General features: G+C 42.3%; 1 protein-coding gene and 1 long non-coding RNA gene across 2 annotated transcripts in view; both read left to right on the top strand.

Annotated features, from left to right (window-relative positions):
• The window catches only part of LOC117096507 (aggrecan core protein-like), a 443,073-nt gene that overhangs the window by 65,305 nt on the left and 361,514 nt on the right, over window positions 1-16,254 (top strand). The window contains exons 35-37 of the mRNA XM_033233938.1: window positions 2,508-2,535; window positions 3,024-3,098; window positions 4,701-4,765. Of these exons, the coding sequence (XP_033089829.1) occupies window positions 2,508-2,535; window positions 3,024-3,098; window positions 4,701-4,765 (168 nt within the window). The remainder of the gene's footprint in view (window positions 1-2,507; window positions 2,536-3,023; window positions 3,099-4,700; window positions 4,766-16,254) is intronic.
• LOC117096597 lies at window positions 6,501-11,587 on the top strand. Its single transcript, XR_004442542.1, has 3 exons — window positions 6,501-6,647; window positions 6,747-7,195; window positions 11,385-11,587. It is a non-coding gene; the product is annotated as an uncharacterized LOC117096597 (long non-coding RNA).

Here is a 16,254-nt window from a genome sequence, read left to right as displayed (position 1 = left end):
ACTGAGGCACACAGGGGTTCATTTCACTGTCCCAGGTATGTGCAGATTCTAAGTAGGATTTGATCCCAGGCCATTCTTGGTGACTTGGATCTGCTGCTTTTCTATATTGTCTCATCTAAATAAAGGTATCTGCCTGCAGAAACAGTCCGTTTTAAGTGCAATCAACCTTGCAAAATCCTCCTAGAACCCAAATCTAAATTCAGGTAGAGTTGAAAAGCAGACGGTAAAAACTGGAATCAAAAGTTTCATCTGGAAATAAGTTTTTACTAATTTCTCTGCTGTCCTCTGCCAGCAGCATGTCAAGCACTGTCTTTATTATAATACATTGCCAAAAATCTATAAGAAGTCTGCTCTACCTTGCAGGTTTGCGTATCCGTCCCAAGGGCTGGACAAGAAAACTACGTAAATGGAGCACACTTTGTTGTGCAGACAATAAAGGTAGTGTGGAAATTAAATCATCAAGTTCACTTAAGCAAATAATTGCAGTGTATTCATTCAGTGCCCCATATTAGAGGAACTCAGTCAATGCTGTGTCATGTTCTTCATTTATGTCATTTGTGCCAATTTATGCATTAAATCAATGGTGGGTGACACAAGTACACAAGTAAAGTAACAATGACAACTTAGAGTTCAGTTCTTGTTTTTAGTATTTTATTTTTTTGTGAAAAGGTCTCCTTTGTCGCCCAGGAGTGCACTGGTGCGATCACAGCTCACTGCGATCTTGACCTCCCCAGGTTCAGGTGATCCTTCCACCCCAGCCTCCCAAGTAGCTGGCCATAAGTCACATGCCACTATATCAAGTTTATTATTATTATTATTATCTTTGTAGAGAAGGGATTTCACCATTCTGCCCAGGCTGGGTTCACTTTTGATAGTAAAGGCCATATCAAATGTTTAGACATTTGCTTTCAGTTTGGTCAATTATGAATACAGCTATTACAAACCTTCCTGTGTCTTGTTTGGAAACATAATTTTAAAAATGTAACTGAGGAAATACTTCAGCTTATGATGACTTGCTTGTATGGTAAGACTATATTTTTCTTTATAAGAATTTTGGTAGAATTTACCAGTGAAATCACCTGAATATAGTGTTTTAGTTGTTTGAAAAGATATTAATCATTGATTCCATATCTAAAATTCTAAAGTAAATATAGGCGTATTCGGATAATCTATTTCTCCTGAGAAGACTTTTGGTCTTCTAACATAGATTTTATAAATTCGCTCATTTCATCGATTGTATCCAATTGTGAGCACAGATGTGTTCAGAATATTCCTTTATTATTTACTATTTTTTGATTTGACTCCTTTTATTAGTATACTGTGACTTCTTTCTTTCCTTTGTGGGTAGCCAAGGTAGAGGCTTATCAATGTTACCGATCTTTTCAAAGAACCAGCTTTCGGTTTTGTTGATATTTTCTGGATTTCCTGTTCTCTATTCCATTGTATTCTGCAATCATTATTGATTTATCATCTGTTCTATGTTACACTGCTGTTTTTCTCTCATTGCCCAAGGTGAAGCTTAGATTATGAATTAAGATTTTTCTCATTATTGTCACAGCATCCTGAATGTAACTCATTGAATGTAGTCTCATTAAAATGCACACTGAATAATTCAAATGATAAAGATGTATGCTGTACTACAACTTGAACAGGGTAGATGATAAACGTAGTGGCAGGGTATGTAGATCCAAGAAGTTAAATGATCTTGTAACATTTCATAAAACTGGGGATTTGCCTGGACCTTCAAATGGTGGGGAGGAGGTGTGATGAGATGCTGGCGCTGAACCATACAGTGCCTTTCTGTATTAAACTGTTCTTAAGGTGACTATTTCACATTGATGAGGTTGCCCTAGCTAGAAAGCCAAGGCTCTTTCAATTCTTTCTGGCCTTCTCCTTTGCCTGCCTTTGACACCAAGGAGAATGGTCCAGCAGCTTCTCAGCCCATGCTTGTCAAGCGCCCACTTCCGTACACTCCATACACCCCAAGGTTCCTTGTGGGATTCCTCAGCAACACCAATGCACTGACGGTCACTCTGTGTTCTCCTAGATGCTGATGAAGATCTGCAGGCGCCTGCACATGCCGGTGTGGAGGAGAATATGGGATCAGAACTTGTAAGACGTATTTCTTTCTCTGGAAGAGAAACTTGTGTTGTTTTTTTCTGGGGCTTCTAGACTATCAAGTGAATATCATTTTTGACTGCCATCATGAATCAGGCCTCAGGTGGTCATGGACTTCAGCGACCAGTCACTGGAGGTTATGACCAACTGAGGCCTGATTGACGATGGCAGTCCAAGGACGGCATCACTTACAAACTGTCTGGTAGTTAGTATGTTTCTCAATAGCAAACTTTTCTCCGTGAAGAATAATTTCGTATTTGTCAGCCAACATGGACGCTTGCTAAATATTCCAAAAAAAACCCCACTGCACTGTCCACAAGCATCCTCTACGCTTTCTTTCGGGGCCAGTAACCTGATCACTGTTTTGTTTTGTTTTTCTCTTATTGCAGAGAAAGTCGAAAGCCCAGTCTCACCTCTGTACGTATTCTTTTTTTTTTTAACAGCTTTATTTAAACGTAGTTGACATGCAAATCAGTGTACCCATTTAAAGTAGGTGATTCAGCGTTGTTAGATCTACTAACATTCCCACATCTCAGAATAGGGAACTGAGGCACACGGGTTCATTTCACTGTCCCAGGTATGTGCAGATTCTAAGTAGGATTTGATCCCAGGCCATTCTTGGTGACTTGGATCTGCTGCTTTTCTATATTGTCTCATCTAAATAAAGGTATCTGCCTGCAGAAACAGTCCGTTTTAAGTGCAATGAACCTTGCAAAATCCTCCTAGAACCCAAATCTAAATTCAAGTAGAGTTGAAAAGCAGACGGTAAAAACTGGAATCAAAAGTTTCATCTGGGAATAAGTTTTTACTAATTTCTCTGCTGTCCTCTGCCAGCAGCATGTCAAGCACTGTCTTTATTATAATACATATCCAAGAATCTATAAGAAGTCTGCTCTACCTTGCAGGTTTGCGTATCTGTCCCAAGGGCTGGACAAGAAAACTACGCCAATGGAGCACACTTTGTTGTGCAGACAATAAAGGTAGTGTGGAAATTAAATCATTAAGTTCACTTAAGCAAATAATTGCAGTTTATTCATTCAGTGCCCCATATTAGAGAAACTCAGTCAATGCTGTGTCATGTTCTTCATTTATTTCATTTGTGCCAATTTATGCATTAAATCAATGGTGGGTGACACAGGTATACAAGTAAAGTAACATTGACAACTTAGAGTTCAGTTCTTGTTTTCAGTATTTTATTTTTTTTGTGAAAAGGTCTCCTTTGTTGCCCAGGAGTGCACTGGTGCGATCACAGCTCACTGCGATCTTGACCTCCCCAGGTTCAGGTGATCCTTCCACCTCAGCCTCCCAAGTAGCTGGCCATAAGTCACATGCCACTATATCAAGTTTATTATTATTATTATTATCTTTGTAGAGAAGGGATTTCACCATTGTGCCCAGGCTTGGTTCACTCTTGATGGTAAAGGACATCTCACATGTTTAGACATTTGCTTTCAGTTTGGTCAATTATGAATACAGCTATTACAAACCTTCCTGTGTCTTATTTGGAAACATAAATTTTAAAATGTAACTGAGGAAATACTTCAGGTTATGATGACTTGCTTGTATAAAGACTATATTTTTCTTTATAAGAATTTTGGTAGAATTTACCAGTGAAATCACCTGAATATAGTGTTTTAGTTGTTTGAAAAGATATTAATCATTGATTCCATATCTAAAATTCTAAAGTAAATATAGGCATATTCAGATGATCTATTTCTCCTGAGAAGACTTTTGTTCTTCTAACATAGATTTTATAAATTCGCTCATTTCATCGATTGTATCCAATTGTGAGCACAGATGTGTTCAGAATATTCCTTTATTATTTACTATTTTTTTATTCGACTCCTCTTAAACTAAGATTATTAGTATACTGTGACTTCTTTCTTTCCTTTGTGGGTAGCCAAGGTAGAGGTTTATCAATGTTACCGATCTTTTCAAAGAACCAGCTTTCGGTTTTGTTGTTATTTTCTGGATTTCCTGTTTTCTATTCCATTGTACTCTGCAATCATTATTGATTTATCATCTGTTCTATGTTACACTGCTGTTTTTCTCTCATTGCCCAAGGTGAAGCTTAGATTATGAATTAAGATTTTTCTCATTATTGTCACAGCATCCTGAATGTAACTCATTGAATGTAGTCTCATTAAAATGCACACTGAATAATTCAAATGATAAAGATGTATGCTTTACTACAACTTGACGTAGTGGCAGGGTATGTAGATCCAAGAAGTTAAATGATCTTGTAACATTTCATAAAACTGGGGATTTGCCTGGACCTTCAAATGGTGGGGAGGAGGTGTGATGAGATGCTGTCGCTGAACCATACAGTGCCTTTCTGTATTAAACTGTTCTTAAGGTGACTATTTCACATTGATGAGGTTGCCCTAGCTAGAAAGCCAAGGCTCTTTCAATTCTTTTTGGCCCTCTCCTTTGCCTGCCTTCGATGCCAAGGAGAATGGTCCAGCAGCATCTCAGCCCATGCTTGTCAATCGCCCACTTCCGTACACTCCATACACCCCAAGGTTCCTTGTGGGATTCCTCAGCAACACCAATGCACTGACCGTCACTCTGTGTTCTCCTAGATTCTGATGAAGATCTGCAGGCGTCTGCACATGGCGGTGTGGAGGAGAATATGGGATCAGAACTTGTAAGACGTATTTCTTTCTCTGGAAGAGAAACTTGTGTTGTTTTTTTCTGGGGCTTCTAGACTATCAAGTGAATATCATTTTTGACTGCCATCATGAATCAGGCCTCAGTTGGTCATGGACTTTAGCGACCAATCACTGCAGGTTATGACCAACTGAGGCCTGATTGACGATGGCAGTCCAAGGACGACATCACTTACAAACTGTCTGGTAGTGAGTATGTTTCTCAACAGCAAGCTTTTCTCCTTGAAAAATAATTTTGTATTTGTCAGCCAACATGGTCCCTTACTAAATATTCCCAAAAAAATCCCACGGAATTTTCCACAAGCAGTCTCTATGCTTTATTTGGCGGCCAGTGACTCGACCACTGCTTGACGTCCGATTTTTTATTTCACCAAGTTAATAAAAGGCCTTTACCAACAGAACCCAGCATCATCTGATCCTCATGGTGTTTGTTTTTCTTTTCTCTTTTTGCAGGATTCATCTAGAGCTGAGTACGACCACCGTACGTATTTATTTAAAAAAAAAAAAAAAACCAGCTTTGTTTAGATGTATTTGACATGCAAAACAATTCACCCATTTGAAGTAGGTGATTCAGCGTTTTTACTATATTTTCACCATTGTGCAACCATTGTTAGAATTTCATCTGAGAACCTCTTTATTAACCCTCAAAGAAACCCCACTAGTAGTCACTCCTCTGTCTTTCCCAACTCTTAAGATGACTATTTCACATTGATGAGGTTGCCCTAGCTAGAAAGCCAAGGATCTTTCATTTCTTTCTGCCCCTCTCCTTTGCCTTCCTTCAACACCAAGGAGAATGGTCCAGCAGCAGCTCAGTCCATGTTAGTCAACTGCCCACCTCCATGCACTCCAGCCCCAGTCCACATCCCCCAAGGCTCCTTGTGGGATTCCCCAGCAGCAGCAATGCACTGACTGTCACTCTATCTTCTCCTAGATTTGGGCAAAGATCTCAGTGAGAGTCCACCTGATAGTTTTGAAGATCTCAAGAGACGGGCGATGGTAAGATGCATTTCTTTGTCTGAAGAAATGTTTTTCCTGGTTCCTCTTGCCTTATTAATGAAATGAAGATACAAAAACCTGACCAAGTACATTATAGAAGACAATTGCAATTTTTTGTTCGCTGGAATATCAAGGGAATACCATATTTGATGGCTGTCGTCCATCAGGTCTTAGTTGATCATGGACTCCAGTGACTGGTCACCGGAGTTTATGACCAACTGAGTCCGATTGGATGATGGTGGTCAAAAATGAGAGCATCACTTAGAAACTATCCTGTAGTGAGCATATTTCTCAGTAGCAACTTTTTCTTCTTGAAAAATATTTTGTATTTGTCAGCCAACATGGACTTGCTAAATATTCCATGAAAACCCATTGTCTTTTGCACAAGCATCGTCTATGCTTCATTCACGGGGCCAGTGACTTGATCACTGTTTGACATGTTGTTTTCTAATGTCACCAAGTGAATAAAAGATCTGTACTGGCCGGGCGTGGTGGCTCACGCTTGTAATCCCAGCACTTTGGGAGGCCGAGGCAGGCGGATCACGAGGTCAGGAGCTTGAGACCATCCTGGCTAACACGGTGAAACCCCGTCTCTACTAAAAATACAAAAAATTAGCTAGGCGTGGTGGCGGGCATCTGTAGTCCTAGCTACTCGGGAGGCTGAGGCAGGAGAATGGCGTGAACCCGGGACGTGGAGCTTGCAGTGAGCCAAGAGCATGCCACTGCACTCCAGCCTGGGCGACAGAGCAAGACTCCGTCAAAAAAAATAAGAGGTCTGTGCCAACAGGACTCCATGTGATCTGATCCTCATAGTGTTTTCCTTTCTCCTATTGCAGGCAAATAAGGGACTCCAAGCTTACCTCCGTAAGTGTGTGTGTGTGTGTGTGTGTGTGTGTGTGTGTGTGTGTGTGTGTGTATGTATGTTTTGTTTGTTTGAGATGAAGCCTTGTTCTTGTCCCCTAGGCTGGACTCAGATGTTAGAATCTCGGCTGAAGAAATCCCCCAACCCCCAGGTTCAAGGAGTTCTCTGGATTCCGTGTCCCAAGTAGCTGGGATCAGGGACGCCTGCCACCACGCCCAGCTGCCATCATTTTATGAATGCATATTTCCATCTGGGTGAAAAAAATATCACAAACCCCTTTCTCTTCCTACTGAGCACCTGTGAACAGTGACCTGCAGTTTGTGGCTGCAGCCAGTCCTCATGGAGCCTGGTGTTCTTACTTTTCATTCTGAGGCTCACATTCTCAGTCACCCTGGAGGAGAACACCCGCCCCATCCTGGGTCATTACAGAGTGTGCCCATCCATCTGCTGCATCTGAGGAGCTGGGTCCAGCTTCTACGGTGAATCCATATATTTCTGTGTTTCCTGGATAAGGAAGAGGAAAGGAGCTGAGCTGGGGGAGGAAGAAGAGGTAATATTAACTGACTCCTTAGTTTGTACCAGGCACTGTGCTAGTTACATATCCTTTTATCTCATGTAATTCTTACCAAACAGTAAGGGGATTGGGAGTGATAGGGACAATACTGTTACCTCCATTTTAGGGTGAGAAAATGAAGGCTCAGAAAAGGTAAATAACCTGCCCAAGGTCACTCAGTTGCTAAGAGCCAGGATATGAAACAGAAGCTTTACATTACATGGGTTCAAATTTCTTTTCAATTTCCCTGCTCCATTCTGAATACGTATTGGCATTTACCCTTGGGCTATGTAGGACAAGTGCTTTGTCACCAAAACACCTATTGTGAACTCTTTCTGCCCTAGTATGATTCATGCATTTTATCTTCTTCAAACTAAAAACCATTAAGAGTCAGGACGGATCACGAGGTCAGGAGATCGAGACCATCCTGGCTAACACGGTGAAACCCCGTCTCTACTAAAAATACAAAAACTAGCTGGGCGAGGTGGCGGGCGCCTGTAGTCCCAGCTGCTCGGGAGGCTGAGGCAGGAGAATGGCGTGAACCCGGACGTGGAGCTTGCAGTGAGCTGAGATCCGGCCACTGCACTCCAGCCTGGGCGACAGAGCGAGACACCGCCTCAAAAGTCAGGAACGGGCCATACTGACTCAACTTAAACCTCAGCCACTTTGACCCTAAAATTCAGACTTGTGTAGACATCTCTAGAAGACTTGGTGGACTAATCTTTAAGAGTTCGTTTGCATGAGGGAGGAAGAGGAGCCCAAATTTGGACGAAGTCCGTTTCTTAGAGTTCCTCCAGCCCAGTCTGAGTGGTAGAAATCAGGAACTGAAAATAAATCCGAAAGTTGTTTGAAATCGTGGTAAGACATGGGGAACATAATATACTGGGGGCTTGTGGTATAAATGAGGCTATTTTTCTATTTTTAGTATTTTGTATTTTTAGTAGAGACGGGGTTTCACCATGTTGGCCAGGCTGGTCTCGAACTCCTGATCTCAAGTGATCCCCCCCACCTCAGCCTCCAAAAGTGCTGGGATTACAGGCGTGAGCTACCGCGCCCAGCCCACTGTAAGTGTGTATATATATAAGAGAAATATAATACATATGGCTGGGCACGATGGCTCAGGCCTGTAATCCCAGCACTTTGGGCGGCCGAGGCGGGTGGATCACGAGGTCAGGAGATTGAGACCATCCTAGCTAACACAGTGAAACTCCGTCTCTACTAAAAATACCAAAAATTAGCCGGGCGTGGTGGCGGGCGCCTGTGGTCCCAGGTACTCCGGAGGAGAAAGGTGTGAACCCAGGAGGTAGAGCTTGCGGTGAGCCAAGATCGTACCACTGCACTCCAGCCTGGGCGACAGAGGGAGACTCTGTCTCAAAAAATATACATATATATAAATATATAATATATTTATATATAATATAGTATATGACATTATATATGCTATATAATATATTGTATATATACTATATAATATAGATATATAATATATATGATATTACATATAATACAAATACATAATATATATGATATTATGTATAACATAATCACATTTCTGGGCCGGAAATGTGTTTCAACTAGACGTAGCCCCCCAGTTCTTGGCCATGACAGTGACAGCGCTCCCGAGTAGCAGGGGAGGTGGGGAGAGACATGAGATCCAGCAGAGGGTGAGCTCGGCAAAGGGGTGGGGACTGACCGTAGAGTCCAGGTCATCCTCGCAACTCTTCTGTGGAATCCGCAACACATCAGTTTCCACTTTGGAGATGGTTTAACATCATCAGTATCACACTCGGGGTCTTCCCGCATATGGAAGAGAAACCCTGGCCATGGGTGTTTACTGCCAGGGGAGCGACTGTCTCTTCCTCGTTTGTCCTTATCCCAGAGTTCAGTCCTGGGGGAGACATGTTAGGCCCAATGGATGTTTTAATGAACACACCCCTGGGATGAGTTCTAGGTTGCACCCAGGCTGGGATCTAGTGCAGGTGTGGAAGGGTTTTCTTCTCAGTCTGTTGTGCCCCACACTCATCCTGGAGCCTGCTCAGCTTCTGCGTCAGGGTCCCTGGAGATGAGGGTGAGCTCCTGAGGACAGTGAGATGCCCCTACCCCTCTGCTCCTGCTGCTCTGATCTTGTCTAAACAGGGCGTGCAGAGCCATGCTCTTCCACTGGGTGCAAGAGCGCCCCCTGCTGGAGTCCCTCTGGACCTGGATATTGTCCTCATGATCATCTCCCCAGCCCCACAGAGTGACTGACCCTTGTGCAGATGCCCAGGAAGTAACCTTAAATGTAGGCTAGAATCAGAGCAGCAAATGATTCTGCAAAAAAAAAAACTCCAGGATAAGGGAGTCATGTCTTCCTGGTTTCTGGATCTCTGGAGCTATCCCGTCTAGTGTGGTTCTCAGTCATATATGTGCCTCTTCATGGTTAAATAAATTTAAATATATTCAATTAAAAATTCAGAACCTCATCACAACCGCCACCATGCAATGGCCCAGCAGCCACATGTTTATACAGCTCGAGTTTTCCTTCTTTCTACCCTTTGATGAGAACATGATCTTCAGGCTGGTGCTGGTTTACCGGAAATTCTAGGGGTGGTACATGTGCTAAAAGACTTTTAGTTTTGAGGGAAAGGAAAGTGAAAGATGAAATCAAGTATATAATTTTTAAGAAATGGACCTTTTGTTTTAAATGTGGGGACATCAGCAGTGAACTTTATAGTCCTTGGTGCCTTCTTACCGAGAAATTTCCTTTAGCATCTATTTTTATTAGTTTTTAAGACCAAAGAACTCCAAACACCATTTTATATTTGACAATGCTTCCTGTATGTTTATGCCAGATAAGCTAGATTTCACCTTTATATTAGTGTTATTAATGTTCAACTTAGTTTGAAGAAAACTTTGTAAACATATTTATTCAATTTTTAATATCTGACTATAAGATAAGATTTTTATAGGCTTTTTTAACCTTTTATACCTTTTGTCAAACAGCAGGCTAGTGCTTTCAGAAAACCCCGTTGTATCTTTATTTTAATGTCCAGTTCACAGAGAAACTGGATGATACCCTTTAACTGTAGCCAGTATGTTTCCACACAGAATTTTCTTTACAATTAACGTTTCAAAACTTGCTTAAACCTTCAAAACAATTTTTTAACCTTTTAATGTAAGTAAAAATAAACATTCTTATGCCTCCTTATAGTCCTTTTACCAAAGGCATATTTTACTTTTCTTATACACCTTGCACATAAACTGTTTTTTCAATAGTTTTACATTCAGGAGGATTAATTAGTTTAAATTATACAACATTTCTTGCATAAATTTTTCTAACAGTTTTTTTATGACTTTCACAGACAATTCTTCGACATGCCTCAACTTTCTGACTTATTGCAAACATCCCTTTCTTTAAACAACTAGTTAATTTATTTCAGGTCAAGAATTTTCCATATAACATTCCTTTTTATATAAATTCTGCCCCCCTTCCTTTTTTTTTTTTTTAATTGTTGTTTTCAAAGATGATAACTATTCTTTTCCAAAGCAAACTTCCTTCATATCTGTGGACTAGACTGTCTAAGGCCACAGATCAGAAGTTACTATAATACATGTTACATTGTTAACTTTTAGCAAACTTTACTTTTGTGGAAATCTTTGTAAGTGTGGGATTTCAGTTATCCTTTGTATTAACAAGACTTTGTTTAGTCCAAATTAACTTAGAATTAGTATAGATGGCTTTTTTTTTTTTTTCCCCTGGTTCTGTTAAGTACTTTAAGGCTTGGCTAAGTGCAAACAGCTCGCATATTTGAGCAGACCAATTATTAGGCAATTTTCCTAACTCTGCTTCTATAAGAGTTTCCCTCAATTACAGAATACCCATTGTGGTTTTTTCCTCAGTCACCTGGGAGAAACTATCTATCATCCTGTCCTGAAGGGAGTTCCTCCTAGGTCTAGTCGGACCTTTGTATGGCAATTAAGATTTAAATCCCCCGTTAGGAAATCTGCTGGGTTAAGAGCATTTTCAGGGATTTATGTTAGATCATCTTTTTCTAACAGAATAGCCCCATACTTTAAGATTTTTGAGTTAGTAAGCTACCTTGTTTCTTTTTTTTTTTTTTTTTTTTTTTTACTTAGGATACTTCTTAACTGGTGAGGTGTGCTCACAATTAGGTTTCTTCTAAATTTATTTTTCTACTTCTGTTAGCAAAGCAGTTGCCGCTACAGACTGAATGCATTTGAACCATCTGCGGGACACTGGGTTCCAGGAACTCACATCAAATCAGAATCAAAACCAAAACCAAAGTGCCGATAAAGGCACGCCGTGGGTGATCAGGCCACACGTCAACCGAAATGGAGTGGGCAAGTTCCCAAGACTGGTCCTGTCAAGCAGTTCAAACCAAGTCAAAATCAAAACCCAAATCAGGCCGGGCATGGTGGCTTAAGCCTGTAATCCCAGCACTTTGGGAGGCCGAGACGGGCGGATCATGAGGTCAGGAGATCGAGACCATCCTGGCTAACACAGTGAAACCCCGTCTCTACTAAAAAAGTACCAAAAAAACTAGCCGGGCGTGGTAGCGGGCGCCTGTAGTCACAGCTACTCGGGAGGCTGAGGCAGGAGAATGGCGTAAACCCGGGAGGTGGAGCTTGCAGTGAGCTGAGATGCGGCCACTGCACTCCAGCCTGGGCGACAGAGCGAGACTCCGTCTCAAAAAAAAAAAAGACTTATAACCATTTCTTTTTAAAAATCAGTTAACAGCTGGGAGCGGTGGCTCAAGCCTGTAATCCCAGCACTTTGGGAGGCCGAAACGGGTGGATCACGAGCTCAGGAGATCGAGACCATCCTGGCTAACCCGGTGAAACCCCGACTCTACTAAAAAAACACAAAAAACTAGCCGGGCGAAGTGGCCGGTGCCTGTAGTCCCAGCTACTCGGGAGGCTGAGGCAGGAGAATGGTGTGAACCCAGGAGGTGGAGCTTGCAGTGAGCTGACATCTGGCCACTGCACTCCAGCCTGGGCGACAGAGCAAGACTCCGTCTCAAGAAAAAACAAAAACAAAACCAAAAACCCAAAAGTGCTGATAAAGGCATGCTATGGGTGATGAGGCCACGCTTCCACTCAAATGGAGTGGGCAAGTTCCCAAGACCGGTCCTACTGTACTCCAGATATCTGGACTCCAAGAGCCAGTTCCTTCCTGGTGTTCAACCAGTGTGTTGATTCTCCACGGGTGCCTGCAGTGCACTGCTGTGACGAGGCATTCCACCAGGGCAAATGCCTGCCCAGGAGCATCCTCAGGATCCGCGTAGCTCAAGCTGGCCGGAGTCCCCTGCAGGGATGCTCCACAGGGCAGGCCTAAGCCACCTAAGGAGCTGCCTCGCTTCCCGGTCAGGGAACCAAGAAATGTAGCAGGATGAGCCACAGACAAAAGTCCTCAGACACTAGGTTAAAGAAGGAAGAGGCTTTATTCAGCCAGGAGGTCGGCAGACTTGCATCTCAAGAACAGAACTGAGCTCTCCAAAGACTTCATTTGGCCAGGAGCGTCGATGGACTTGCGTCTCAAGAACAGAAGCGAGCTCCCTGAAGAAAGAGTTCCTGGCCCTTTTAACTTTTAAGGGCTTACAATTGTAAGGCATCCACGTGACAGGGTCGTGGTAGGCTGAGCAAGCATGGGGTACGTGACCAGGTGGATACGTGATCTACAGATAGCACAAGTGATTAGGGTGAGGGTTAATCTTTAGCCCACAGGCCTGGCCAATAGCCCCAATCAGTCTGTTATTTTTCAGTTTTTACTTCCTCCTTTTCTTTGGAGAGAGGAGACATTAAGAGGAATGGCCTCTGTCCTCATTCTGGGCCATCTTTCTCCTGCTTCATGCCTGAATTTGCCCATTAACCCCGAGTGGACCGGTTCCTTGAAGTGAGAAGTGGCATTTGCTTCTCACTTTTTTGCTTATAATTTGCTTATAATTGCTTATAATTTGCTTATAATTGACAACCTACCAGCATCAGAGTGTGGCTCCCTGGGCTTTGGGCAGCATTTCCTTGGTAGATGCCTTTTCTGGGTTCCTAGCTGGGTTCTGGGACCGTGGTGGGGAGGTGTCCTGACTTTTGGATAATTCAGACATGGCTGTAGGAGACAATTTCAGACAGGCACACGACACTTTTATCCCTGAGCAGAGTTGGAATGAATAGGTAAGAGTCACAAAGATTGCCAAGGAAGGTCAATCATTTTTACTAGGTTTCTCTTTATCACATCAAGTATGTCTTAGAAAAGGTAAGACAGACTTATGTTAAAGGAAAGCTGGACACTGTGAGACTCGTGAAAAATATTCTTGGAACTTGGTGATCCCAGGGCTGTTTCATTCAAATGTTCATTGATTCGTTCATGCCTGCATGCTTTAGTATTTTATCAGAGAGGTCATCCTCTAGGCAGCTGCTTACCTTCTGTAGGATGATGTGAGCTTGTGTTTCCTGCAAGTCCAGTCTTTTGGATGAGGACCCTTTCTCCTTGCATCTTTCTTGAGAAGTAATCTTGTAACTATATATCTTTTCAATTCAGTTTCCAATATTTGTCTGGCTTTAATTGTAGACATTATAATGATATTGTGAAGCAGGAAGATCAATGTATAATTTAGATGTCATGAGGGTTGCTTATAATTCATTATAAGCTTTGTCATCTTCAGTTCAGTCTAGAACAGCTGCAGAGAGGGCTGCTTTTTTTTTTTTTTAACTGATGAAAGAATGTTTTGACTTTTCATGTTTTGTAGAATCAAGAACAAACTTAAATCCACAAGTAATATTTGTGATGTTACTTAATACCATTATTGTTCATTTAAACCTCCTTTCTCTTGGACTCCCCTTTACCAGAATGCTTATAGGAAAAAATGCTGTAAGTTTTTGAGTTTCTTTTTTGTGTTTTCCTCATCAGGAATCCCCTCCAAAGAGAGGCAATTTAAGAAAGAAGGAACAGCTGGGTGCTGCAGTGGCTCACTCCTGTAATATCAGCACTTTGGGAGGCGAAGGCAGGAGGATTGTTTGAGGCCAGGAGTTCAAGACTAGCTGGGTCAACATAGTGAGACCTTGTCTTTACAAAAAAGTTAAAAAAAAATTAACTAGGTGTGATGGCTTAAGCCTGTAGTCCCAATTGTTCGGGAGGCTGAGGCAGGAGAATTGCTTGACCCCAGGAGTTCAAAGCTGCAGTAAGCAGTGGTTACGCTGCTGCACTTACCTTGGGTGACAGAGTGAGACCCTGTGAATAAAAAGGAAGAAAGAAGATTCTCCTAGTATGGTCCTCAACGCTAGAAACACTTGTCTTGCCTTCCACACTGAGACATTGTTCAGCTAGGTGGAAAGGGCTGGTAGATTTCTGGTGGCAGAAATCTGTCCACTCACCACATGAGGGTTGCCTTTAAGCACTGACGTGGCTTAAACTGCATTTGACCTGGTGCTGCGGATTCAAGCCAGTAGGTGACTCATTATTTCAGATGTTTGGTTTGTGCTGTTATAGTTGAAGCAATCTGTAAGGAAAATAGAAAAGCCTATTGTAAAAATATAGTCTGTCTCCAGGAAGGAGAATCCCCGCGTCCTGACTGGAGGCGGGATGTCTGCATATGGCTTGTCTAACTTGTTATTTTACCTTAGTTCCTGGTTTGAAGCAGTCCTGAAAACTGTTCCTCAGTGCATGTTTAGATGGCATTGCTGATTTTTACATTCTTGAGTGTGAGTTCGAAACACACTGGGTACAAAGTTTGCTATCTGGTCCCTGAGAGAGAGCTAGATAGCTAGGCCAGCCAGGCTGGTCCCCAGACTCTCCTCTAAGGGCAAGGAAAGAACACAATGCTAGCACCCACTCAGAAGGCTGGCCACATCAGATGGTTTCTCTCTGAAGGTGAGATGTGACATGCAATTTATATGCTTGCTTTGGTCGTTGGCGGCTATGTCCGTTCTGTATGTGATTTAGTAATTAGGACTGTTTGGCTTTCTAGAATCAAACAAAGACTATTATAAAATGTCAAATTTTTTTGTCTTCAACTTTTGCACTGTGTTTTTAAGTAAAACATTCTGCTAACTTGTAAGTGTGTCCCTTCTCTCTTGTGTCTTGGTTCTTATCCCAGGGGAACACTTAGGAAAAATTATAGAATCCCTACCCAAACAGTGTGGTGAAGGAACTGTTCATGATTTGTAGGGCTCTGGCTATGAACTGACTGCTGCGTGCCAGTTTAAGCTTATAGCCACTATTACTTTATTACAGGATTTTGATTAATTTGTTAGATGGTGGCTGTGTGTGAGCTGCTTGTTTTTAGCGCTTTCACCTGGGTGAATAATAGGTTCTATCTATTATGTGTGTGCTAGGAACTTGATTTAACCTTATAGATACATTAGCATATATTACAGATGCAGTGAATAGCTCGTAGTTAATTAATGTGTCCAAGGCCACACAGTTAGCTGACATCCTGCCCAAGTTGAGTCAGAGGATGTCTATACAAAGCCATGCTGCCTCTCCCGCTAAAAATAGGGGAGCAGAGTTAACATGCTACATAGGGCCGAATGTCTTTAAGCCTCTCTTCTTCTAGTGTTACAAAAATAGCCATTGTAAGCAGGACTGCATAAAGTCTAAGAGCCAGGATAACTGTCTGGCCCCCATACTTAACTAGCTCTGAAACCTTGGGCAAGCTCCTTAACCTTTTTCTACCTTACTTCCTCTGTCAGTGGATAAAACAGTACCTGGGCTTGTGAGGTTTAAGTGAGTTCCTATCTACGAGTTACTGGAAGAGTGGTTCATAATAAGTACTACGCAAGAGTTTGCTATTTTTGTGTGTGTTACCTTGAAGACGAATAGGAATGAGATATCCTCTCCATCCCCCCTCCTTCTTGCCTCATCAAGCAGGGTGCCCTGGGTCAGCTTGTGGATACGTTTCAGAGTAGGGAAGGACTGGGGACAGTCATGCCCTCTGGTTTGTGAGTGAGGCCTTCATAGACAATTGGTCCCGCCTTGCTCCTCTAGGCTGTGTATGGAGCTCTTGGGTTCTTCCACACACACTTGGTCCTTCCAGTCTCTGGTCTGATTACTTCTCAGGTTG

The sequence above is a fragment of the Trachypithecus francoisi genome, unplaced genomic scaffold, assembly GCF_009764315.1.
Source record: "Trachypithecus francoisi isolate TF-2019V2 unplaced genomic scaffold, Tfra_2.0 Lachesis_group14, whole genome shotgun sequence".
In the NCBI taxonomy this organism is placed as follows: Eukaryota; Metazoa; Chordata; class Mammalia; order Primates; family Cercopithecidae; genus Trachypithecus; species Trachypithecus francoisi.
This window is presented reverse-complemented; position numbering and strand designations above follow the sequence as displayed.